Source organism: Choloepus didactylus, chromosome 1 (assembly GCF_015220235.1).
Source record: "Choloepus didactylus isolate mChoDid1 chromosome 1, mChoDid1.pri, whole genome shotgun sequence".
Lineage (NCBI taxonomy): Eukaryota > Metazoa > Chordata > Mammalia > Pilosa > Megalonychidae > Choloepus > Choloepus didactylus.
The window spans coordinates 171,373,405-171,399,917 of record NC_051307.1 but is presented as its reverse complement, the minus strand read 5'-3'; the positions used below and the strand labels follow the sequence as shown (position 1 = coordinate 171,399,917).

The 26,513-nt window shown below is 36.7% G+C and overlaps 1 protein-coding gene across 1 annotated transcript in view; it reads right to left on the bottom strand.

The window, feature by feature from the left end:
• KCNH8 (potassium voltage-gated channel subfamily H member 8) overlaps positions 1-26,513 on the bottom strand; it is a 449,367-nt gene that overhangs the window by 9,846 nt on the left and 413,008 nt on the right. Inside the window, exon 15 of the mRNA XM_037828156.1 lies at positions 18,828-18,904. Coding sequence (XP_037684084.1) covers positions 18,828-18,904 — 77 coding nt within the window. The remainder of the gene's footprint in view (positions 1-18,827; positions 18,905-26,513) is intronic.

Below are 26,513 nucleotides of genomic sequence, written 5' to 3'. Positions count from 1 at the left end.
CACCTATATAAGATTATATCTTCATGGTTAAATCAAGTTTCAAATTTAAGTACATATATAGATAATTTAAGGAACCAGAGTTTTCTAACATTTCAGAAGGAAATCTTTTCAATACAGACTAAAGAGGGTCTGTTTTGAAAGCTAGCCCAATAAAAAGAAAACTGAGTAGACTGAGAATTGGGTATTGTTCCTAGGCCTTTCTTGTGCCACTTGCTACATAGATGATCACCTCTGGGCTTCAGTTCATTCATCTGAGATATGAGCATCTCACCTTTCAGGATTTCTAATGTCTCTTTGAACTAAAAACTGAGATTCCATTTTCCTCTTCTATTCAATGCCCCAATATCTCTTGATTAAAATAGATATAATGCATAATCCAAGTGACTTTATTCATAAAAGACAAATATGTGTCACTATGTGCCAACCATATAGCAGAGAACAAAGCATATAAAGATTTGTTTCCTCACAGAAACAACATTCTAAAGAGGGGATGAAGACAATGAACAATAAGTACACAATAAGTGTAAATAAGTACATTATGTAGGACAATGGAGAGTGACAAAGCCACTGAGGACAAATAAATTGTGGATGGGTGAGGTGGGGGGTTACTATTTTAGAAAGCTAGCCAGGGGAGACCTTACTAAGAATTTGGCTTATGAACATAAATTTGAAAAGCAGAAGAGAGCCATCCATGCAGATATTTTGGAGAAGAGGTTTTTAACAGAGAAGAGCAAATATAAGACCTGGATTCACCATTGTATGCTAAAACATTATGATAGACAATAACTTCTGTTCTGGAAATATCACTGTAGGATACTGGGGTCATTTGAGGTTGTCATTAAGAACAGGTCAAGAGGAGGAGACAGAGTAAAAGGAGCTTGATCACATTGATGAAGAGTCTGGATATCATGTCACAAAAATAAAATTTCAAGGAAGAGAAACCACTGATTGCTGAAAACATGCCACAAAGAAGGGAGGAAGAGAGATGTTAGCTACCTTCAAATTTAGAAATATTTTCATGGAAAAAATACTTTTTCATGGAAAAAAAGTAGAGTTATATAGCTTTTTAAATGTAACTCAAGAGGGACAGAATTAGGAAAAACAGAATAATAGGCTTTATAGAGAGGCATGTTGTGCTGGTTTGGATATATTATGACCCCCCAAAAGCCATGTTTTAATCTATCTTGTGGGATACTTGGATTAGGTTGTTTCCATGGAGATGTGAACCAGCCAACTGTAAGTGATACTTTTGATTAGATTATTTCCATGGAGGTGTGACCCTGCCCATTCAGGGAGGGTCTTGATTAGTTTACTGGAGTCCTTTATAAAGAGCCATCACAGGCCCAGACACTTGCTGATGCTTTGAGATGCTAGCCCAGAGTTTGCTCCAGAGAAGCTAAGAGAGGACCCCAACACTTAGATGCACAGGAGCTGAAGAAGCTAACAGAGACAAGGCCAGGCACATTTTGTAGAAAACCATTTTGAAAAGCCCCCTGGGAACAAAGACTAGCAGATGCCAGCCATGTGCCTTCCCAGCTGACAGAGGTGTTCCAGATGCCATCAGCCACTCTTCAGTGAAGGTACCCTATTGTTGATGCCTTGGTCTGGACACTTCTGTGGCTTCAGAACTGTAAATGTGTGATCTAATAAATCCTCTTTATAAAAGCCAATTCATTTCTAGTATTTTGCATAATGGCAGCATTAGCAAACCAGAACATATGTCAACTAAATATAAAGAAGTTTCTGATAGCTGTAAGTTCCTGAGAAATGGAAAGGGACACTGTCTTAGTTTACTGAAGCTGCTAAGACAAATACCACAAATGGGTTGGCTTAAACAATAGGAATTTCTTGGCTCCTAGCTTCAGAGGCTAGAAGACCAAAAATCAAGGCATTGGCAAGGCCATGCTTTCTTCCAGAATTCTACAGCATTCTGGTGCTGGCTTGCTGCAATTCTTGGCTTGTATCGCTCTTTTTGTCACATGGTGGATCTTTCTCTCCTTGTGTCTACTCTTCTAGCTCCTGGTGACTTCCAGCTTCTGGGTCCTTCTGCTGTGTCTGAATTTCCCCTCTTAACAAAGTCTTCTCACCCCCATTCAATTTGACCACAGATAAATAGGATCTTAGAAGATCCTGTTCACAAATGAGGCTGCCCCTTAGCTGATAATGCATTTTCAACAACATATAGATCTTAGTTGGGGTACATAATAAACTACCACAACCACTATTTGTCATGGTTGGCTGCAATCAAAATCATTTGGGGAACTTTAAAAAATATAGATACCCAGTACCATCACTAGAGATTCTGAGATTTTGTTGGTCAGTGGTTGGGTACAGAAATAAGAACTCAAAAAAGCTTCTGAGAGGATTTGAAAGCTTAGCCACTGGGAACCACTGGGGTAGAGTTCTCTGGAGGCACAGTGCACTTCATTCTACAGAAGTATTCAGACAAAAATAACTTATTGTCAGTAACCTCAGAAAGAAAATTCCTGCCTTTAGTGAAAAGTCAAAACAGATGGCCTCTGAAAAATCTCTTAACTTCTAGATTTCATGATTCTACCATATCAGGAAATTACAATTATTTAAAGCTGAGGATGCTAAATTATTTGCTTCAGAATCACACTTTTACCCATTATTTATAACAATTGAGTTATTATTTCAAATTTACCTTATCAAATGGTCATATAAATGCATAAAGGAAATCTGACTAATTTGATAGTGGTTTATGTATTTTGTGTTTATTTCTAATTGTGCACAAGTCAATCAGAATTGCCAGTCCTTATCTGTCTAGATGTCTTATTGTTCTTAAATAAACGTTTAGAAAATTCAAGCCTTTTCAAGTTCATGAATATTTATGTTCAAGTCCTAAGCATGGAGTACTGGAAATACAAGGCATTCTCTGTTGCACTTTCAGTAAAGTCCAAATTATTTTTCTAAAACATAAAATAACTTCAGGATAATTCACAGATTTTTTTGAGATACAATCCAAGCTCTCAGAAACCTTTTACTCTATTTGGAAGGGAAGATATATACACATTAAAGTAATATAACACACATAAAATTTTTTAAAAGTACAAAATGTTAGGGTTAAAAAAGCAGGTGATGAAGGTCATAAAAGGGACTTGGGATTGGGATTGATCATAGAAGAATCAAGGAAGTTCATAGGAGCCTGGAGGTAGAATCAATATTAAAGGAATTGAAGCCTTTTTAAGAGAAATATGGTATTCTCAATTTTTTAAAAAAGGAGAAATTCATGTACTAGGGAGAAAGCAAGGAAGAAAAAAATCTCTGCAATCTCTTCCAATTCTAAGATTTATTTAAAAAAATCTACCATTAGTTGCAGTTGTTGAATTTGATAAGTTATTAAACTTAAATTTCCCATTGACACATGAAGAATGACAGGCCTGTATATTTTTTCAAAAATGTTATCTACTCACAAATTATTTATTATTTAGGAAGTATGGAAGGGGAACACCAATATCCATTTTGTCAAATAAGCAGTTATTCTGAGACTATCAGTTAGTAGTTAGTTCATAACTAACTACCACCAACAGGCTAACTATTAGTAATGTTAGCTAATAACTAATTTTTTAAATTTCAAAAATTTCCACACTGACTTGGATTCAGAATAACCCATTTTATTGCGTACTTTCCATCTGCTTCTCTAGGAGATACACCTACCTCTGTGCCGCCAACAGGCTCGTGCTCTGTGGCTTCTAGTAGGAATCAGCCAATGCAGGACACAAACAGATCAAAGGGAAGTAGGGATTGGGGCTGGGATGTTAATTCATGCTTCCCTGCATGGCTGAAGTGGGCAGAAGGCATCCCCTAACAGAAAGCCACAGCACCTGTCAGGTGGTCCTCTCCACCTCGCTGTCTCTGACTCAAGTTTCCAGAATTGCCCCCTCCTCCAGCCCCCTCAGACCTAGGAATTATAATGGAACCTCTAATGTTAGCCCTGGGTAGGAGGGGCTGTTCCATCCCCTGTGTATTCAACTGTTCTTAAATTGCCCATTTGGAATGTGATATTGGTCTCCACTTGAGTCCAAACTGATACATCCATTAGATCCCTCTATTCAAAGAAGATAAGAGGCCTATATATAATTAATCACAGGCAAAGAGGACAAAAACAGTCAATCTCCGAAGTTACATACATGTTAAATTCATACCTCATAGGAAAAACTTCTGCATGGGATATCATTTTTGTTCCTTTGAGAGTCACACTATGCTTTATGGTTCCTTTTTATTTTTTAAATCCGTAAAACTTTGAATCCACCTATGAATACATTCTTGGGAACTCACAAATAACCAAAAACTTTCCTACAAAGCAAGAATTATTTGAATATATCCCACTTCAGAAATCTGTGTCCACTAAATGTAGCATTAATATCAACAACACGTATGTAAAAATGACAAAAGCAGGATGGTTTTGTCAGAAGTCAAATGGATTTTTTCCTATGTCAAAAAAGTGAATGTACAATCTTTATTTCTATTTTGCTTATGACAATGGTCAAAAACATTGTAACTGAGAAGTTTGGATTTAAGGACCGATTATGATTACTGAATCATTATATAGATATTCCTTTTTACTTTCTGATATTTTAGAGTACACAGAGGGAGATACCTGAAACCCGAATTGTAATCCAGCTGCCTTGATCTCTGATAATGACTGTAGAACCTTTATTTTGTGCCCTTGTGATTGTAAAAACCTTGACTAACCTTCACTTGTATCCTTTCATCCAGTTTTTCGACTTTCAAGTCTTATGATCACTAAAGACAGTCATTCCCTAATGTTTTATTAATGAAGGGTCCTTGGGTCAGTCCAGAACTAACCCTCCCAAGTCCAAAATTATCTTGATAACTGAGGCTGGATCTAACCAAAATGGGCCCACCTATCATGCACAGTAGCTTGGACTTTAATCTAACGAGTCACCTATCCTCACTATAATACTAAAAATCATGCCCATCATCATATTAAGGCTGCTATTTCTTACATATGTTCTCTGACTAAGCAGTAATTAATTTGCACATGCTCAAAAATTAGATCACCTCTGATTACCCTCATCTGGGGACACTGTACTCATTATCCTAAAACCTGCCCCATCTTTTGATGTTATAACACTGTAGAATTACTGTAGTTCAGAGAGACAGATTTTGGACCAATAGGCCATCTGTTCTAACTGCTTCTTCACGCCGAGCAATAAACTCTCTCTTTGAAACCCTGGTGACTCAGGAATTGGTCAGTTGAGCAATGGGCCAAAGAATCTACCACCTTGGTCCAGTAACAACAGTATATGGTAATGGGGTAAAAAATATCTTCACAAACAGGTCTTGGATGGCTTGTCAATTTTGTCAGTAAGTTTCAGTTGACCCAAAATGTACACAGTAAAGTATTTTTATGATTAACAATGTATTTTAATAATATTGTATCTAAAGTCACTGTAAACTCACTTGTACATTTAAAAAATTCTTACTCTGAAGGAACTAAGCAGTTTTGTAAATGCATTCCAGAGTTTAAAATGTTTATTGTAAATTTTTCTTCTTCTAAAGAGTCTACTTGGCTCCTGATTCACTGAAATTTGCCACTTCACTTTAAAAAGTTTCTCTCTTGTTAATTGCCTTTGAAGTCATTTCTTTTGTGATGTAAATAACATCACTGGAATCTACTGAAGTGCCTTGGAGGGTAATCTTGAATTTCTAGCCTCTATATCCATGTTTCTTTCCAGTGGAATGGTTAACCATTTAATTAACCCTGCCCTAAGCTTTCATCGCTAAATAAAACCCATGGCAGTTGTAAACCACCCTCCTCCCAAAAAAGTTACAGTGATAACATTAATTCAGAGGACTAAGAAATGAACTTTATTATAAGATATTATTGATGCTGCTTTCCTTATGTGAATTATTGATAGACATTTGAGTTTTCATAGCCATTTAGAAAGAACTCTTAAAGAACAATCTCTGTTTTTACTTTCCATCTTTGTGGCTTAAGGAGATTTCATTGTAGTGACACAAATTTAAAACATATCTATTAGCTTTGTCAGACATAACCCAGACAACAACTGAGATGTTCTCTCTATTTTCCAGCAGAAGCATCTTATTATCTGTATTTGATTACTTGGACACTGTGTGATACATGCAATTGGGGGATATTTTGGCATTCAACTTTGAGAAAAATGAAATAGGAGACAAAATTTCCCTATTAACTTTTAGGTGCTCGGTAAGTATTACTTGCCAGTGTCCAGTTCTCCATTTCTTCTGGATACACAGAAGATTACACTTTCCTGCTCCCTTGAAATTAGTTATAGCTTGGAACTCGTTCTTGTTAATGAAATATGAACAGAAATGATGTGCACATCTTTCGAGTCAAATAATTCTTCGTTCCCCTCTCCAGATGGGACACAGACAATCAGCAACATTCCAGATGGAGGAGCCCCCTCTGCTGACCTGCATTAGGCATTTCACTTGAACAAGAAACAAAAACTTGTAAACCACTGAGATTTGGAGGTTCCTACCTCAGTACAGCTTACCCTACACTGACTATCACTGTGCCTAGCTGAGAATGGTATGACTCCTTAACATTTCAGCAACAGTTACTAATCTTTTTTGAGGACAGGAAAATGAGGGGGAAAAAAATAAAAGACTGAGGTTACAAAACAAAATTTGAACACTGACTTTTGGGTCTTAGTGACTATATGAAATAGTTCTCTCTAAAGCTTTAGGAGAAGAGTGGCTATAGGGAGATGACTGGAATAGCTCCTTTTAAAGGATATAATCTATGATCCATTTGTGAAATGTAATGAAGATGAAATAATACTCTGTTGGTCTCTGAAGTGCTAGCAGTCAGGTCAGGTTGATCTGCATGGGCTTCTCCTGCCTCCCATAGCCGACAATGTGCTACTGTGTCAAAGGAAGCAAAGAGCTCCACGTCACCCGGTGAGATTTACAGGAAAGTAGTGGTTGTCAGGAATAGAATTGTGCTCTCTCAAATTTTGGTTTTCATCACATATATGTATATATTATAATATATGGAGGCCTAAGGGATAAAACAGAAATACTTTGTAAATTCTGGAGTTTGAGAAAATATTTAATTCTGTTTTGCAAAAAGGACCATGCATCCCAAAGAGAGCCATGACACCTTTGTCATTTACCACAAGGGGAACCTTTATTTTATTTAGACCTAATCATGAAGGAATCATCACCACCAAAGCAGTTTGGACACTGAAACAGGCCCAACCACTTAAACGGAAAAGAAAGCCACAGGACTGATCAACAGAAGCCATTTGGTGGGTACATATTAAAAGAAGGTATTTAACATTTGGGGAAACATATGGAATAGTGCAAACCTTTACAGAAGTCAATTGGTAAAGACCATAATTGAAGCAAATTTTAAGCAGTTGCAAAAGCAAAAACAGAGAATATTCTGGGGATATAAATAAGAGCCCTGAAAGAAGAAAGTGAAAAAATCCTGACATAAAATGTGGAGCCAAACCATTTGGGGACCCAGGGTAGCATAAACAAGACAAGAAAGATGAGGATCTGAAAGAGGCTGCTTTCTTAGCCCAGTACTTCCCATATTGTTCCAAGACACAGTATTGGTAAACAAAATGTTAAGAATCATTTTGTCATTGAAGTGATACATAAGCAAATGCATTGGTCAATGCAGGCTAAAAATAAGTTAATTTAGTTTCTTTACTGCAAGAATTCACAGTGATTTAGTATGCTAATGACCAATGTGAATCTCTAAAAATATGAATCAGTTATTAAGCAAAATATTCCAAATGTATTTAACCACAGAAGAATTATCCCCTAAGTATTTACTATTTTAAATCATTTATTGGAAAAGGACAAAAAGTTCAAGGATTATGTATTTTTGGAATAATATAAAGTTAAGTGGAGAACATTCATCCCTTGGTCTGTGTAATCATTTCTTTATTCAGCAATTACTGCATTTTCAACATTTCCCCAAAATAATATGTGGTGATATTATTTGATATTATTTTAATATTATTTAATAATAATATTTGATAATAAGCTCAAAACTGGTAAGGGAAAACACACAGACATGGGATAAATAGAAAACAAAAGTAAAACAGAAGACATAAATTGAACTATGTCAATAGTAACATTAAATGGGAATGGAGGGGAGAAACTAAGATGGCAGCTAGGTGAGACAAGGCAAAGGAACACCTCCTTGAAAAACACTAGATAAGGACCATAGAGTGACCCAGAATACGGGTTACAGTGATGCGCCAGCTGGACGAGATCTGCTAGTTCCCAGGGGCTGTATACTTGATGAAACAGGGAGTCTGCATTCTGAAACTAGTGAGTAAGCTGGCTGGAAGACCTGCAGCCACGTGGTGCTCTGGGGAAGCCAGGGTTTGGTGCCTGGAGACCAACAGGCTTTTTTAAAGAAAAAAAAAAGGGAAAAACCCAGGAGCGGCTGCAGCTGCGATTGTGGGAACCACGCAGTAAAACACAGCAAGAGGGGGCTGGGATGGCCTCTCGGTGACTGGCCTGGAAGATAGGCCGCTGCAGATACCCTTGGGGCCTGGGGAACGGAGGGGAGAGCCACAAGCAGAAAGAAATCCCACGGCTAGCAGCTGGCCCCACAGAGGGCTGGATAAACTCCTGCCCGGGGCCATGCCCACAGCCCAGAGCCCTGCCAGTTGTCCCGGAGCTGGGAAGGAGGAACTGTGTGAGGAGGGGGGTGTTGAGACGCCCCGTTTGGCCATTTTTGCATTAGGCTGAAAGGGCTCCGGCAGGGCCCGGTGGCCCGGGGCTTCCCTTGAGGGATGGCGCACACTGGTGACATAGCACGGCATTCCCTTGGCAGAGGTCCTGGAGGATCGTGGCTGGATGGGGGGACCTGCTTGGAGAACCCAGGGACGCTAAGCCAAGTCCAGTGGTTTGTGGGACAGCAAGAGAGAGGGGCTGGGGCTGAAACGAAATGAAGGCTTGGACTCCTGTGGCAGCCTTGAATCTCCAGGAACCAGGGGGATTTGAATATTGAGGCTGTCCTTCCTCCCTGGCCACCAGTACAAGCGCCCCGCATTCAGGGCAGACGGCTCCAGCAACACACCCAGGCTGAGTTCTCCGGCTGGACCTCACAAGAATCATTTCCCCACACACCGCAGGGACAAGGTGGAGAACTGACTTGAGAGGTATAGGTGACTCACAGATGCCATCTGCTGGTCAGTTAGAGAAAGTGTATGTCACCAAACAGTGTTTCTGAAAAATTAGATAGGTTTTTTTTTTTACAACTCAAAAGAACCCTGTTGAGCAGAGCAAATGCCAAGAGGCCAAAAACAACAGAAAATCTCAATGCATATGCTAAAACCAGATGATATGGAGAATCCAACTCCAAACACACAAATCAAGTTATCAGAAGAGACAAAGTACCTAGCAGAATTAATCAAAGAACTACAATCGAGGAACGAAAACATGGCAAAGGATTTAAAGGACATCAAGAAGACCATGGCCCAGGATATAGGCAACACAAAGAAGACCCTAGAAGAGCATAAAGAAGACATTGCAAGAGTAAATAAAAAAATAGAAGATCTTATGGAAATAAAAGAAACTGTTGGCCAAATTAAAAAGACTCTGGATATTCACAATACAAGACTAGAGGAAGCTGAACAACATCTCAGTGTCCTAGAAGTCCACAGAACAGAAAATGAAAGAACAAAAGAAAGAATGGAGAAAAAAATCAAAAAAATCGAAATGGATCTCAGGGATACGACAGATAAAATAAAATGTCCAAACTTAAGACTCACTGGTGTCCCAGAAGGGGAAGAGAAGAGTAAAGGTCTAGAAAGAATATTCAAAGAAATTGTTGGGGAAAACTTCCCCAACCTTCTACACAAAATAAATACACAAAGCATAAATGCCCAGTGAACTCCAAATAGAATAAATCCAAATAAACCCACCCCAAGACATATTCTGATCAGACTCTCAAATACTGAAGAGAAGGAGCAAGTTCTGAAAGCAGCAAGAGAAAAGCAATTCACCACATACAAAGGAAACAAGATAAGACTAAGTTGTGATTACTCAGCGGCCACCATGGAGGCGAGAAGGCAGTGGCATGACATATTTAAAATTCTGAGAGAGAAAAATTTCCAACCAAGAATACTTTATCCAGCAAAACTCTCCTTCAAATTCAAGGGAGAGCTTAAATTTTTCACAGACAAACAAATGCTGAGAGACTTTGCCAATAAAAGACCTGCCCTACTTCAGATTCTAAAGGGAGCCCTACCAACAGAGAAACAACAGAAAGGAGAAAGAGATATAGAGAATTTTAACGGACATATATAGTACCTTACATCCCAAAGCACCAGGACACTCATTTTTCTCTAGTGATCACGGATCTTTCTCCAGAAGGGACCATAAGCTGGGACATAAAACAAGCCTCAAGAAATTAAAAAAAAAAAAAAATTTGAATATACTCAAAGCACATTCTCCAACCACAATGGAATACAAATAGAAGTCAATAATTTTTGAACTGTAACTCCACTATTTACTTCCTACATGATATAAAATACACCAACTGTAATGACAAATCGGTGGTTTTGAACTCAATGTAAAATACGTAATTTTAGACAACTATATAAAGGTGGGGGAATGGAGGAGTACAGGAACATAGTTTATGTGTCCTATTGAAGTGAAGGTGGTATCAAAGAAAAACAAGATTGATATGGATTTAAGAGGTTAATTTTAACCCCCACAGCAAACACAAAGAAATTATCAGAGAATATAACCACAGAGATGAAATGTAGAGTTTGGGTTAAGAGAAATGGGGGAAGGGGCAGTGGGGAGTTAAGAAATGAGTGTGGAGTTACTGTTTGAGGTGAAGGGAAATTTCTAGTAATGGATGGTGGGAAAGAGCATTACAACGCTCTAAATGTGATTAATCATACTAATGGAAGGCTAGAGAGGGGGTGGAATGGGAAGATTTAGGCTGTATATATGTTTCCACAACTGCAAAAATAAAAATAAAAATAAAAAAAAGACAGTCTAAATAGATGATGATTGAATGCCAAGGATGAACTTGGATGGGATTGGAGGATAGAGGACAGGTGGCTCAAAGGGACACAGTTGAGACATAAGGTAAAGGAAATATAGAATGTAAGCTTTGTATCATTGTTGAATCTCTTGTACTTCGTAGCTGTGCTTAATGGGATTGCATAAAAGAATGTTCTTGTTCATAGGAAGTGTATGCGTGAATTATAGTGTATGTTCAAGGATGTGTGCAGCTAGCTCTCATATGTTCAGAAAACAGAGCAATAGATGATGGATGATAGAGAGGGAGGGAGGGAGGGAAAGAAAGAGCAATGTGACAGCATGTTAAAGTTGGTGGATTGAGCTATCGGGAGAGCGGGGTCAGGGTATGATGGAATTCTTTGTATGGGGTTAGTATTGTTTTTGCAACTGTTCCTATAACTTTGAATTTATTTCAAAATTAAAAAAAATGTGAATGGAATAATCAGACGAATCAAAAGGCAGAGATTGTCAGGCTAGATTAAAAAACAAGATCCAATTATAAGTTGTCAAAAGAAGGCACACTTTAGAGTCAAAGACACAAATAGGTTGAAAGTAAATGGATGGAAAGAGATATATCATGCAAATAGTTACCATCAGAAAGCTGGAGTAGCTACACTGTTATCAGACAAAATAGACTTTAAAATAAAAAAAAAAATGTTACTAGAAATAACATTTTGAAGAAAGATCTCCAATTAGAAACCTAAATATCTATGATAGTTGAAACATAAGAGCAAATTAAAACCAAAGGCAGCAGAAGGGAGTGAATAACAAGAATTAGAGCAGGAACTAATGAAATAAAGCATGGAAAAAAAACAGAAAAAATCAACAAAACTGAAGTTTGTTTTTGGAAAATATGAGCAAAATTGACAAACTTTAGCTAAATTGAACAAAAGAATAAAAGACTCAAATTACTAAAATCAGGAATGAAAGAGGGAACACCATGACCAATCTTACAGAAATGAAGAGTCATAAGAGTTTACTATGAACAACTATACAGCAACAAATTAGGTAGCTAATGAAATGGGCAACTTTCCTATAAACACCTAAACCACTGAAACTGGCTCATGAAGCAACAGAAAATCTGACGAGACCTACAATACGTACAGTGATTAAATTAGTAATCAAAAATTTTCCACTAAGAGAAGTCTAGGACCAGAGGGCTTCACTGGTTAATTCTACCAAACAGTTAATGAGGAATAAATACAAACATATACAAACTTCCAAAAAATAGAAGAAGAAGGAACACTTCCCAATACATTCTATGAGGCCAGTATTACCCTGATAACATAACCAGACAAAAATATCCTAAGAAAATTAAATTACAAACCAATATCTCCTTAAATATAGATGCAAAAATCCTCAACAAAATACAAGTAAATCAAATCCAGCAATACATAAAAAGTATTATAAACCATTGCAAAGTGTGATTTACCCCAAGAATACAAAGTTAGTTTAATATCCAAAAGTCAATGTAATATACCATATCAATAGCATAAAGGACAAAAACTGCATGGATCATTTCAACAGATTGAGAAAAAGCACTAAAAACAATTCAACACCCCTTCATGATAAAAACACTCAATAAACTAGAAATCGTAGGGAACTTATTCAACCTGATCAAGGTGTCTGTGAAAAACCCACAGCTAACATCATACTTAATGGAGAAAGACTGAATATTTTGCCCATAAAATCAGAAACAGGAAAAGGATGTCTGCTCTCATGTGTATTCAACATCGTACTGAGGTTCCAGCTAAGGCATTAAGGCAAGAAAATGAAACAAAAGGAATCCATAGTGTAAAGGAAGAAGTAAAAGTATCTCTATTTGCAGATGATATAATCTTGAATATAGAAAATCCTAAGGATTCCACTAAAAACTTATTAGAACCAATAAATGTGTTCAACGAAGTTGCAGAATACATACTCAATATAAAAATAAATTGTATTTTATACAGCAGAAATGAGCAAACCAAAAATAAAATTAAGAAAATAATAAAATTTACAATAGCCTAAAAATAATAGAATACTTAGGGATAAATTTAACAAAATAAGTGCAAGATTTATACTCTATACTCTGAAAACAACAAAATATTTTTGAGAGAAAGTAGACCTAAATAAATGGAAACACATCCCATGTTTATGGATTAGAAGACTTAATATTGCTAAGATGGGAAATATTTCCCAGGATGCTCTCCAAACTCAATGTAATCCCTATCAAAATTTCAGCTGGCTTCTTTGCAGAAATTGACAAATTGATCCTAAATTTGCTATGGAAGTTCAAGGGACCTACAACAGCAAAAACAATCTTGAAAAATAACAAAGTTAGTGGACCCACAGTTCTCCATTTTAAAACATATTATAAAACTACAACAATCAGGTGGTGCAAAACGAGGGTAGACATATAAATCAGTGCAATAGAATTAAGAGTCTAGAAATAAATTCTCACCTTTATAGTCAATAGACTTTTGACAAGGATACCAAGACCATTCAATGGGGAAAAATAATCTTTACAAAAACTCATGCTGTGACAACTGGATATCCACCTGAAAAAGAATAAAGCTGGATTCCTACTTTACACCATATACAAAATTAAGGCAAAATGAATCAAAGACCTAAATGTAAGAGTCTAAAGTAGAAAACTCTTAAAAGAAAATATAGGTGTAAATCTTGTGACCTTGGATTAGGTGAAGGTTTCTTAGCTATGAGGCCAAAAGCAGAAGCAACTAAAGAAAAAAATAAACTGGATATCACCCAACATTAAAACTTTTGTGCTTCCAAGTTCAACAAGAAGGTGGAAAGACAGCCCAAAAAATGGGAGAAAAGTTTTGAAAATCATATATCTGATAAGGGACTTGTATCTAGAGTATATAAAGAACTTTTACAACTGAATAATCCTGAATAATACAACTGAAAAATAAAAAGGCAAGTAACCCAATTATAACATGGGTAAAGGATCTGAATAGACAGCTCTCCAAAGAAGATATGCAGTGGTCAATAAACACATGAAAAGATGTTCAACATCTTTACAAACCACTTTACACCCACTAGGATGAAGACAGACAAATGTTGGCAAGGAAATGGAGAAACTGGCAGACTCATACACTGCTGGTGGGCATGTAAAATGCTGCAGCTGCTTTGGGAAACAGTCTGGAAGTTCCTCAAATGATTATAGACAGGGTTACCATATAATTCCACTTTTAGGTATATACCCACGAGAAATGAATATATATATCCACACAAAACTGTTCATGAATTTTCATAGCAACATTATTCATAATAGCCTCAAAGTGGATACACCTAAATGTTTATAAACAGATGAATGGATAAACAAAAAGTGGAATGAATGGAGTATTAATACATTCTGCAACGTGGGCAAACAGTGAAAAGCATGCTAAGTGAAAGAAGTCAGTTACAGAGGACAGCATACTATATAATTTTATTTACATGAATAGGCAAATATATAAAGACATACAGATTAGTGGTTACCTAGAGCTGAGGGGAATAGAAAGTTTGGGGGTGGTAGTGGTGGTGGCTATGGAATGTGGGATTTGTGTTTAGAGTAATGAAAATGCTTTAAAATTCTGGTGATGGTTGCACAACTCCACGAATACACTAAAAGCCATTGAATTGTACACTTTAAATGGGTGATGTATATGATACATGAATAATCTCTCAGTAATGTTGTTTTAAAACGAGTTAATAAATAGTATGGGAGTTCTCTCAGAATTGGAGCTCAGACCTGACTTTAGAAAAAAAAATAAATGAACTTGCAGAGGTACATCAGTCCCCAACCCCAGTTCCTGGCATATAGTGTCTTCAATTAATTTTGTGGAATAGGAAAAAGGAAAGGAAAGGGACGGATGGGCTCTACCTTACTGGAGTTCCCTTCCATCAATTTTCTGTGCTTGGACAGGAGACAAGTGTGGCAGAGTGGATTTTCCAAAGATGTCTGCACTGACATTTCCCACCCCACATGCCTTCGTTACACTAAAAAACAATAGTTTGCGAGGCCAGACTTCTCTCTAAAAAAAATCAGTATAATTCTCCAAGCTTGCTTTTTGTTTGGCATGTTACACATTTTATACTCCTCAATATATTTAAGAGGTCTAATATTAGCTATGGCTTCTTTATTACATGCAAAACAAAATGCTAAATAAAGGCCATCAGTTAGAGCATTCAAGCCAAAGTGCACTTTGGTGAGCAAGGATGATTTAAAAAGCCACCTGCATTCCTTCATTTTGAAAATGTAGATATTGCTATAATTATCTTTCTGTTAAACTTAGCAGGTTCTTTTCTGCCTGGTTTTATCTTTATTTGACATGAATCTGTTGAGAGTAATACCAGGTAATGGTTTAGCTTTGTTAAAACTAACATACTGGGTGTATTTGTTCTTAAATCTGTAAGTCTTAAAAAATGCATATTCTTTAAAGTAATAGAGTGGCACAAGTATCTCAAACTATTTAGCTGAAATAAAGTGCTTTGAAATATATTATCAACAAGCTGCCTTATTATTTTCTATCCTGTTTTCATATTGTCTTCATAGCAATGAAAGAAAGACGTAGGTGAAAGTAATTATTTTCATGATCAAGTATGCACTCAAGTTTATTTATTTTTATTCCATAAGCATTATTTAATTTCCTCTCCTCTTACTACTCTGTACTAACTAGGTACAGTTAGGTACTGGAAAGTCCCTTACTTGAGAGCCAGGCTTTGTTGAATAGAAGCATAATCTTGTATGAGGAAGGTACCAACATTTATTTTGCACTTAGGGAAGATATCAGGCTCAGTGCTTTACATACGGCATTAAGTCCTCAAAACAATCCTTTTTACAGATTTTATTATTGCCATTACATGGAGGAAAAATTTGAACTTCAGGGAGGTAAACACCGTGCCAAAGTCACATAGTTAATTGTATTACTGAAGATCTAAATATCCATGTCTCTCCAAAGCTTATTCTCTTTCTCTGATAGTGTGTTTTATGCCCATTACAGCAGAGCAAGCAGGATCTCCTGGTAGGCTTTGCTGCAATGTCTTTCTGGGTCAGCCAGCTTTCAGAAATGAGAAAGCACCTTACTCTTACCTACAAACCTTTTCATAAATGGAGCACATGACTTACACATCCCACAGCTCCCACAGTGACATTTTTTGTTGTTATTTTCAAAGAAGTACCTTAGAGTCACACTACTTCTTGCTCCACTGAAAAGCAATGGCAATATTGTTAAAAGTGTTCTAATATTAGTAACTACCCTACTTCTTTTAATGTTTCTTAACTGTACTGTGAATGTAGGTTAGTACCCATATTACTCCTTTTCTGATCCTTGCTCTGAATTTATCTGACTGATTACGGAATCTACATACCAATAAACAAGTGCTTTATACTGTAAATCTTTACGCAAATAAAAGAATATGGATTCTGCAGTGCTCTCTTATGCTTCAGATAATTTCCTACACAGTCTGCACAATATGGCTCAGATATATGTGGGTTTGTGGGTTGCCCTATTTGATGGCAGAATTATCATACAGTATATCCCACATTTATCATTACTTTATCTCTTTCTTGCTATTAACCAATAGAGGAAACAAAGAATAGAAAAATCAAATGATCACACATGTGAACAGTAGAAAATAAGCCCTGAAATGGAAAATCTGGGCCTGTACTTTAAAAGGCAGATTTTTTTTTTCCTAAATAAGCAACATTACTTTGCAGGAGACAGAAAAAAAGCAAACAGGACATTGGAAGGGGGATAATTTTATAGTTTGAAGCCAATTTGTATTTTCGTTCTGCCTGTCTTAGTGGGTTTTAATGCATTACCCAAAGGATCAAGACTGTGTGTAAATTAAATTATGTGTAAAGAATACAATTTTTCTAGTTAAGTTTCAATTGTGAAGAAATAATATATTTTCCTATAAGGAAAAACCAATTTTTTTAGAGGAGGATAATTGGAAGATATTTTATCTTGTCCTTTTTGTTTCAAGGTAGGAAAAAATAAAAAGATTTATGCATTTTACTACAAAAGCAATCATGAATACAAAATCACGGTGGGGAAATATTTTTTCAAGTGGTTATCTGTTTTAAAGTGTCTACCAAAGACCCATGTTGTCAAAAGAAAATTATATGGTATGTGTACTTACAACCTTAACTTAGAAAAATTTTCTGCATTCTAGAAGGTAAAGAAATAAATACTTTTTTTTTCTTTTTGGAATAATCAGTACCTTTAATAATTTAAGATATCAATCAATCATTTCTTAAAATTAGTAAACGTGTTTTTCCAATTGTGTGTGTGTGTGTAATTCAAATGGTATTAAAGGTATTTTTAGCTGAAAATAATATCTGAAGAGAAATTCTTCCGTAGTGGGTTAACATCCAGTTCTCCAACATAAATCTTCACTAAGACGACGAACCACAGGTTTAAGGACAATATGTGGATTTTATGAGAAGCTACTGGCTCCCCCATTATTACAGATAATTGGGAGCTGATTACAATTACATTCATTTCATCTTTATCAAATCTCAAGTGGTTACATTTCCTCCCAGGTAATATAAACCTTCAGTCCTAGAAGGGAATTCTATTACACTGCCTGTGCCTGGCCACATACATACCCTTGGCCTAGGTCTGTCCTGAAGGTCACCAAAGACAGTTCCCAAACAGACCCCGGCCTTCCTGCATATTCCTGCTTGAGGATTCTTTCTGGCCTCTGTAAAGTGCCAGAGAGTTAGTCCCTCAGGAGCCACCCTCAACCCCACTTTTCTTTGCTCCTTGGTGGGACAATTCTGTGTTGTCTCCCACAGTCTCTCAGAGGTCCCTGGCAGGATTGAGTCCCAGAAGTCCACAGGGGTGAGTCTCATGAACACATCCTCTTTTGACTTTCTTCTCTTTTCGGTCTCACTTCTCTACTCTTTCATTGTGCCTCCTGGATCACCTCTCAAACTATGTGCACCCCAGTCATTGACTGAGAATAAGAAAGTGAACAAGAAATTACCTTAATTCTCTAACTATATGAAATGATCAGAAAAGAAAAATTAATAGGAACAGAATGTGGATTAGTGGTTGCCTGGGGATGGGGGAGGGAAGGACGACTGAACCTAAATGGTCATGAGAGATCTTATGGGGGAAATGGAATTATTCTAAAAGTGATTAATAGTGATGGTTGAATCACTCAATAATGCTACTAAAAATCATTGAATTGTACCTTGAAATGGGTGAATTTTATACTATATAAAATATACCTCAATAAAGTTGTTAAAAATAACACCTAATTTTACATGGACAGGTAGAAAGATCCAGAGAGGTAAAGTGACTTGCTTACGGTTGCACAGCAAATATGTTTCTGAGAAAGAAACAGAATTCAGGTCATTTGATTGCTCTGAGCAAGCATTCATCTGATCTTGATTTAACCTCTTAAAAATCAAAGAACAGGAAAAATTTGAAATGCATCCATTAAAACCAAATATCGATATATTTATGATCTTAATTATAGTAAATGAACATTTATTTGGTGCTTACTTCATGCCAAATTCTTTGCCTAAATTATCTCATTTAATTTCCACAATGGCCCATAAGATAGGCATTATTATTACCCCTTTTCCTACACATGGGGAAATGGGGCTTTAGAGAGGGTAAGTAACTGGTTGAAGGTCACACAAATAGTATGAGCCTGTATGGGGATTCAAACCTGGTGGTCTGACCCTAGAGTGCATGTTTATAACTGCTGCATTATGTTGATACTGCTGGTAACTAGGATTTATAACTCCTTTTACCACTCCAGCATGCCCAAAGAAAGCCAAAGCTCCATACCTCACTGTTGAGTTTGATAATCTGCTGCTTGGTCTCTTCGGCTTTGATGAAGAGAACAGCTGCTCCAATCTCTGGATCTGGAATGTGACACACACAGAGAATGAGTCCTTCAGGAATAGACCTTATATTTGAGGATTTGGGTAATCAGAGTAGGGAAGAAAAGCCAACATACTACCTTTGGCTTTCCTGATATCTGTGCATTGTAGACTCTGCTTCACGTGTGCTGGACAAGCTTCTTGTCTTTCCATGGATGACTCCTGATATACTCATTAGAACTAGGCACACATCATGGTGATGACTATGCTCACAGTCACTGGATGTGCCCATGGCAAATCTGCCAACCCCCAAACACGGTCACCACCATATTTCAAGATGGCACATTTTCTCTTCTCTAACTATTCTCTAAAAACCTAACACAGTCAGTGCCCAAGCCATTAAAGGTGATTTGGTTTTACTCCTCTCTTTCCTTTCCAAACATTTATTTCTGTGTCTTTAAAAGCATTTTTTTCCCCACTTCTTTTTCAGGTACTAATCTCTTTTGGAGTTTTCTTTTCTCCTGTGTCCCAGTAAAAGTGATATTTCCCAGGCTTTTCTCTCTTCTCTACTTCTCTCCTACTTTAGTCATCCAAAAACATTTATTTCTGGCAGGGTCAAAAGTAGAGATAAGTCATAGTTATGACTATCCCAATTTTCCCAATTTTTGTCAATTTTGAGTAAAAACTTGTTTGTGGGGAAAAAAAATCATCACTTGAAACATTCCAAAGTGGCAGAACAATGTGAGCTCAGTTTTTCAGAGATATTTTGTGGAGGTAATCCATTCTTTCAACAAATGATTGTAGAGCATATACAATTGGCCAGGCCTCCTTGGTAAAAAAGAGTAATGAATAAAGAAAATAGAATTGACTGTCATGGAGCTTAGTGTCTAGAAGAGAATGAAGACATTTGTGAAGTAAATATGGGTGGACTTCCAGTCAACCAAGATGGTGGCCTAAGACATTCCAAGGTGCTCTTCCCCCACAGAATCTTTGAACAGCTAGGAAAAACTGACAAAGTCATCTACCTCAAAACTCTGGAAAATAGTTAAAGGTTGCATATCTGGGCAAATGCCAAATCAAGACAATGCACCTTTAAAAGCAGTTGGTGCCTTCGCTAGCCCACCCCCAACCCCCACCCTGATGCAGTGTGAAGCCAGCCTGTGCTCCCACTGTGAGTCCCTGACCCTGTTCTGGAGGAACCAGAGTAACCCCTATGCACATATTGGGGTGCCAATCAACTGGGTGGTAGTCTGAAAGACTGAACTAGCAAACTCATCTTGGGCTCACCTTCCCACAACTTGCCATGCAGACAGAAGCAGCTAGTGAACAGCTAAGACAATGTGAGGGGCAATAAAGTCAAAGTTGCTTGGAGTAAAGGATTACCTGCTTTTAGTCATACAATAATGTACCCAGGCAGGAAAGAAAGCCTGTTTAATAGGGAGTAGAGGGGGCATTCTAATTCCTGTAAACAGGGGAACTCCTAAGGCCACCAACAAGCAAAAGCCCAGGAGAAGATACAGATTTAGAAAAGATGGAGAGGGTCCTGCATGACACATTGGCGTCAGGCTGATCCTCTTGACAGGAGGGCCAAACTCTAAAGGAAAGCATAGGCCAATCAGAGCCAAACTGTCAAGAGTTGGAAAGCTGTTTTTTGCCTTCGTTTGTTTTTATTAGCTCCTGGCACTCAAGGAACTCACTGTCATGTCACTAGCTATATATAAACTTGACCAGTTGTCAGCTCAGGGACTAAATCTCAGAATTCATACTTTAAAATATTACAATGTACAATGCGCAACAAAAGATTATAAGACAAACAAAGAAACAGGAAATGATGGCCCATCCAAAACAAGAAGATAAAAATTCATAAACCATCAATGAAGAAGATGTTAAAAAAAATGATCCTCATTAAGGAAATAAAGGAAAACAAGAGGAAGAACCAACAATGAATAAACAATATGAGAACCTCAACAAAGAGACATAATTTTTAAAAAGACACCAAACCGAAATACTGGAGTTGAAGACCCCAATAACTGAAATGAAAAATTCTCTAGAGGGTTTCAACAGCTGACTGGAGCTGGCAGAAGAAGGCATCAGTGAACTCAAAGACAAGGCAACTGAAATGATTCAGGCTGAAGAGCAGAAAGAAAAAGGAATTAAGAACATCAAACAGCACCTAAGAGACGTGTGGGACACCATAAAGCATACCATATATGCATTCTGGGAGCCCTAGAAGGAGAAGAAAGAAAGATGCAGAAGGAAAATTCAAATAAATAGCAGCAGAAAACTTCCTAAATTTAATGAAAGACAAGGACATACACATTCAAGAAGCCCAGTGAAACCCAAACAGGATAAACTCAAATGAAACATGCCCTGACACATAGCATTCAAACTATCAAATGCCAGGGACAAGGAGAGAGTTTTGAAGTCTGCAAGAGAAAAACATTATGTACAAGGGAATCCCAATAAGATTTAGAGTTGATTACTCATCAGAAACCATGGAGGCAAGAAGGTAGAAGGACAAAATATTTAAAGTGCTGAAAGAAAACAATTGGCAACCAAGAACTTTATATCTAGTGAAACTGTCTTTCAAAAATAAGGGACAGATTAAGACATTCCCAGATAAACAAAAGCTGAGGGAGTTCGTCACCACTACACATGCCCTACAAACAGTGCTAAAGGGAGTTCTTCAGACTGAGAGGAAAGGACACTAGAAAGTGAATCAAAGTGGCAAAAAGAAATAAAGACCTCTGGTAAGGTAACCATTAACGATATGAGTAATTATAAATGCCCATAGCATTGTATTGTATATATTTGTATGTAGCTACACTTTTTACTTCTTACAGGTTATAAAATAAAAATGCATAATAAGTAATGATAAATCCATGCTTTGGGACATATGATGAATAAAGATGATTTGCAACAAGTACAACAAAAAAGTGGGGGAACAGAGGGGTATAGGAACAGTGTATGCTAGGGAAGTTAACTGGTATCAATTCAGACATCATTGCTTCATGTTAAATTTTGGCCACAAGATAATCTCAAAGAGATATATGAAAAACATATACTGAAAGAAATGAGAAGGTACTCAAAATAGTACAAAACAAAAATCAAATAAATATGAAAACAGGCATTGATAGAAGAATTGAGGGACAAAATGGGGTAAGATTTACATAGACCATGTAGAAAATGATGGAAGAAAGTCATACATTATCAGGAGTTACTTTAAATGTACATAGATTAAACTCTCCACTCAAAAGGCAGAGGTTTTCAGAATGGATAAAAAGCATGACCCAACTATATGCTTTTTATAGAAAGTCACCTTAAAATTCTGATAGAAGTATACTGCAAGTGAAAGGATTGAAAAAATTATGCCATGCAAATAGGAAACAAAAGGCTGGGGTAGCTATAGGAATATCAGATAAAATATACTTTAAGTAAAAAAACTGTTACAGGGACAAAGAAGGTCACTATAGTGATAAAGGGGTCAATTCAACAAGAAAATATAACAAGTATAAATATTTATGTAACTAATGGCAGAGGCCTAAAATATATGAAGCAAATATTGATGAATTTGAAGTAAGAAATAGACAAATCTACATTTACTAGAAGACTACAGTACACCACTTTCAATAATGGATGGAATATTTAGACAAATCAGTAAGACAAGAGAAGACTTGAACAATGCTATAAACCAAGTAGACTAAAAGATGTATATAGAACACTTTACCCGACAACAACAGACTGCACATTCTTCAATAGTACACACGGAACATTTTACAGGATAGACCGTATGTTAGATCAGAAAACAAGTCTCATTAAATTCAAACATATTGAAATAATACAAACGTATTTTCTCTGACCACAACAGAATGAAGCTATAAATCAACAATAGAGGGAATACTGGAAAATTCACAAATATGTGGAAATTAAACAACTCTTAAACAACCAATGGTTCAAAGAAGAAATCATTAGGAAATTCAGGAAATATCTTGAGATGAAAGAAAAGGAAAACAGAACATACCAGAACTTATGGGATGCAGCAAGGCAGCGATGAGAGGGAAATTTATAGCTCTAAATGCTAATATTGTAAAAGAATATCATTTTGAATCAGCAACCTAATTTCATATTTGGGAGCTGTACCGGTTTGTATATATTATGTCCCCCAGAAAAAGCCATGTTCTTTAACGCAATCTTGTGGGGGCAGACATGTTAGTGGGGATTAAGTTCAAACATTTGGATTAGAGGGTTTCCATGGAGATGTACCCCACCCAACTGCAGGTGATAACTCTGATTAGATAATTTCCATGCAGGTGTTACCCCACCCATTCAGGGTGGGTCTAAATTAAATCACTGGAACCATATAAAGGAGCTGACAAACAGAAGGAACTCAGTGCAGCTGAGAGTGACATTTTGAAGAGGAGCTACAGCCAAGAGGGACACTTTGAAGAATGCACAGAAGATGGGACAGTAGCTGCAGATGAGAGACAGTTTGAAGATGGCCATTGAAAGCAGACTCTTGCTCCAGAGAAGCTAAGAGAGGAACATCCTGGGAGAAAGCATTTTGAAACCAGAACTTGGAGCAGATGCCAGCCACGTGCCTTCCCAGCTAACAGAGGTTTTCCGAACGCCATTGGCCATCCTCTAGTGAAGGTACCCGATTGTTGATGCATTACCTTGGACACTTTATGGCCTTAAGACTATAACTGTGTAACCAAATAAACCCCCTTTATAAAAGCCAATCCATCTCTGATGTTTTGCATGCCGGCAGCATTAGCAAACTAGAACAGGGGCTCTAGAAAAAAATGAGCAAACTAAAGGTGAGCAGAAGGATGTAAATAACAAAGTTCAGAGTGAATATCAATGAAATAGAGAATAAAAAAGCAATAGCATCAACAAAATGAAAACTTGGTTCTTTGAATTGATTGATAAAATCAACAAACCTTTAGCTAGACTGATGAAGGAAAAAAGAGAGAGGACACAAATAACCAAAATCAGAAATAAAAGAGGGGACATTACTACTAACTCCAAGGAAATAAAACGAATAATAAAAGGATACTATGAACAACTCTATGATAGCAAATTAGATAATCTTGATAAAATGGACAAATTTCTAGAAACACACAAACTATCTACATTGACTCAAGAAGAAATAGAAGAATTCAACAGATTAATAACAAGTAAAGAGACTGAATCAGTACTCAAAAAACTCCCAAGAAAGAAAGCCTAGGAACTGATGGCTGATGATGAATTTTACCAAACATTCCAGAAGAGTTAATATCAATCCTGATCAAACTCTTCCAAAAAAATGAATGGGAGGAAACACTCCCTAACTCATTCAATGAAATCAAAATCACTCTAATACTAAAGCCAGATGAAGTTACCACAAGAAAATAATATTACATACCAATATCCCTTGTGAATATAGATGCAGACATCCTCAACAAGATGCTAACAAACCAAATCCAACAGCGCAGGGAAAGAATTATACACCACAATCAAGTGGAATTTATATCAGGTATGCAAGGGTGGTTCAACGTAAGAAAATAAATTAATGTAGTACACCACATTAACTGAATGAAGGGGAGAAAAAACAACACATGATCATCTCAACTGACACAGAAAAGGCATTTGACAAAATCCAAAACCCCCTCTGGATAAACACACTTAGAAAACTAGAATAGGAGGAAATTTCCTCAACACAATAAAGGCTATACCTGAAAAATCCACAGCTAACATCATACTCAATGGTGAAAGACCGAAAGCTTCCTTTCTAAAATAATGAACAAGACAAGGATGCCCGGAGTCAACACTGTCATTCAATGTTGTACTGGAAGTTCTAGGCAGAGGAATTAGGCAAGAAAAAAGAAATAAAAGGCATCTGTATTGGAAAGGATGAAGTAGAACTTTCCCTATTAGAGGATGACATTGTCCTATATATAGAAAATTCTGTAAAATCAACAGCAAAGCTACTAGACCTAATATATGTTTATAGCAAAATGCATAGTACAAGATAAACACCCCCAAGTCAGTAGCTTTCCAAACACTAGTAATAAACAATATGAAGAAGAAATTAAGGAAAAATATCCATTTACAATAGCAACTAAAAGAATCAAATATCCAGGAGCAAATTTAACCAAGGATATGAAGCACTTATACACAGGAAACTACCCAGTATTGCTAAAAGAAATCAAAGAAGATGGATTGGAAGACTAAATATTGCTAATGTGTCAATTCTACCCAAATAAATCTGCAGATTCAACTCAATCTCAGTCAAAATTCTAAAAGTTCTTTGAAGAAATGAGGAAGCTAATCATCAAAATTATTTGGAGGGCTAAAGGGCCCTGAAGCCAAAACTATCTTGAAAAAGAAGAATGAAGTTGGAGGACTCACACTTCCCAATTTCAAACATATTACAAAACTACAGTAGTCAAAATAGCATGGTAGAGGTACAAGAACAGACATAAAAACTAATGGAATCTAATTGAGAGGTCAGAAATAAACCCTTATATTTAGAGCCAATTGATTTTGACAAGTGTGTCAAGTCCATTCAGTGGGGAACAAATAGTCCTGGGAAAACTGGATGTCCACATGCAAGAGAGTGAAGATGGAACCTTGCCTCATACCATATACTAAAATTAACTCTAAATGAATGAAAGATCTAAATTTAAGAACTAGGACTACAGAATTACTAGAAGAAAAACTAGGGTGAAGAGGGTATGCAGAACTTTGCTGGCATCTTCAAGACCTTGTGTTACACAGTGTTCCTTAGACTTTACACCAAAAGCACAAGCAATAAGAGAAAAAATAGATAAATCAGACAACAAAATTAAAACTTTTGTGCATCGAAGGACTCCAATATGAAAGTAAAAAGCCAGCCTACAGCATGGGCAAAAATATTTGGAAACACATATCTGATAAGGGTTTAATATCCAGAATATATAAAGAAATTCTACAACTCACTGACAAAAAGAAACAACTCAATTATAAATGGGCAAAACATTTGTGTAGACATTTCTCCAAAGAAGATATACAAATGGCCAAAAAGTACATGAAAAGATGCTCATCATAATTAGCAATTAGGAAAATGCATTTCAAAACTGCTATGAGGTACCATTTCTCACCTACTAGAATGGCTTCTATTAAAAAAAACAAAAGTAACTAGTGTTAGGATGTGGGAGAAATAGGAATACTCATTCATTGTTTGTGGTAATGTAAAATGGTGATGATGTGAAAACAGTTTGGTGCTTCCTCAGAAAGGTAAGTATAGAACGACCATATGACCCAGGAGTCCCACTTTTAGGTGTATACCCGAAAGAATTAAAAGCAGAACTCGAACAGGTGTTTCCACACTGATGTTCCTAGAGGCATTATGCACCATAGCCGAAAGAAAGAAACAATCTAAGTATCATCAACAGATGAATGGATAAACAAAATGTGGTATATACATACATTGGAATATTATTCAAACTTGAAAAGGAATGAAGTTCTGATACATGTGACTACATAGATGAAACTTGAAGACATCATATGGCATGAAATAAGCTTGGCACGAAAGGACAAATATCATATGATCTCATTGAAAAGTAATAATCAGAATAAGTAAATCCATAGAATCAAAAACTAGAATACAGGTTACCAGGGTGGGTGTTTG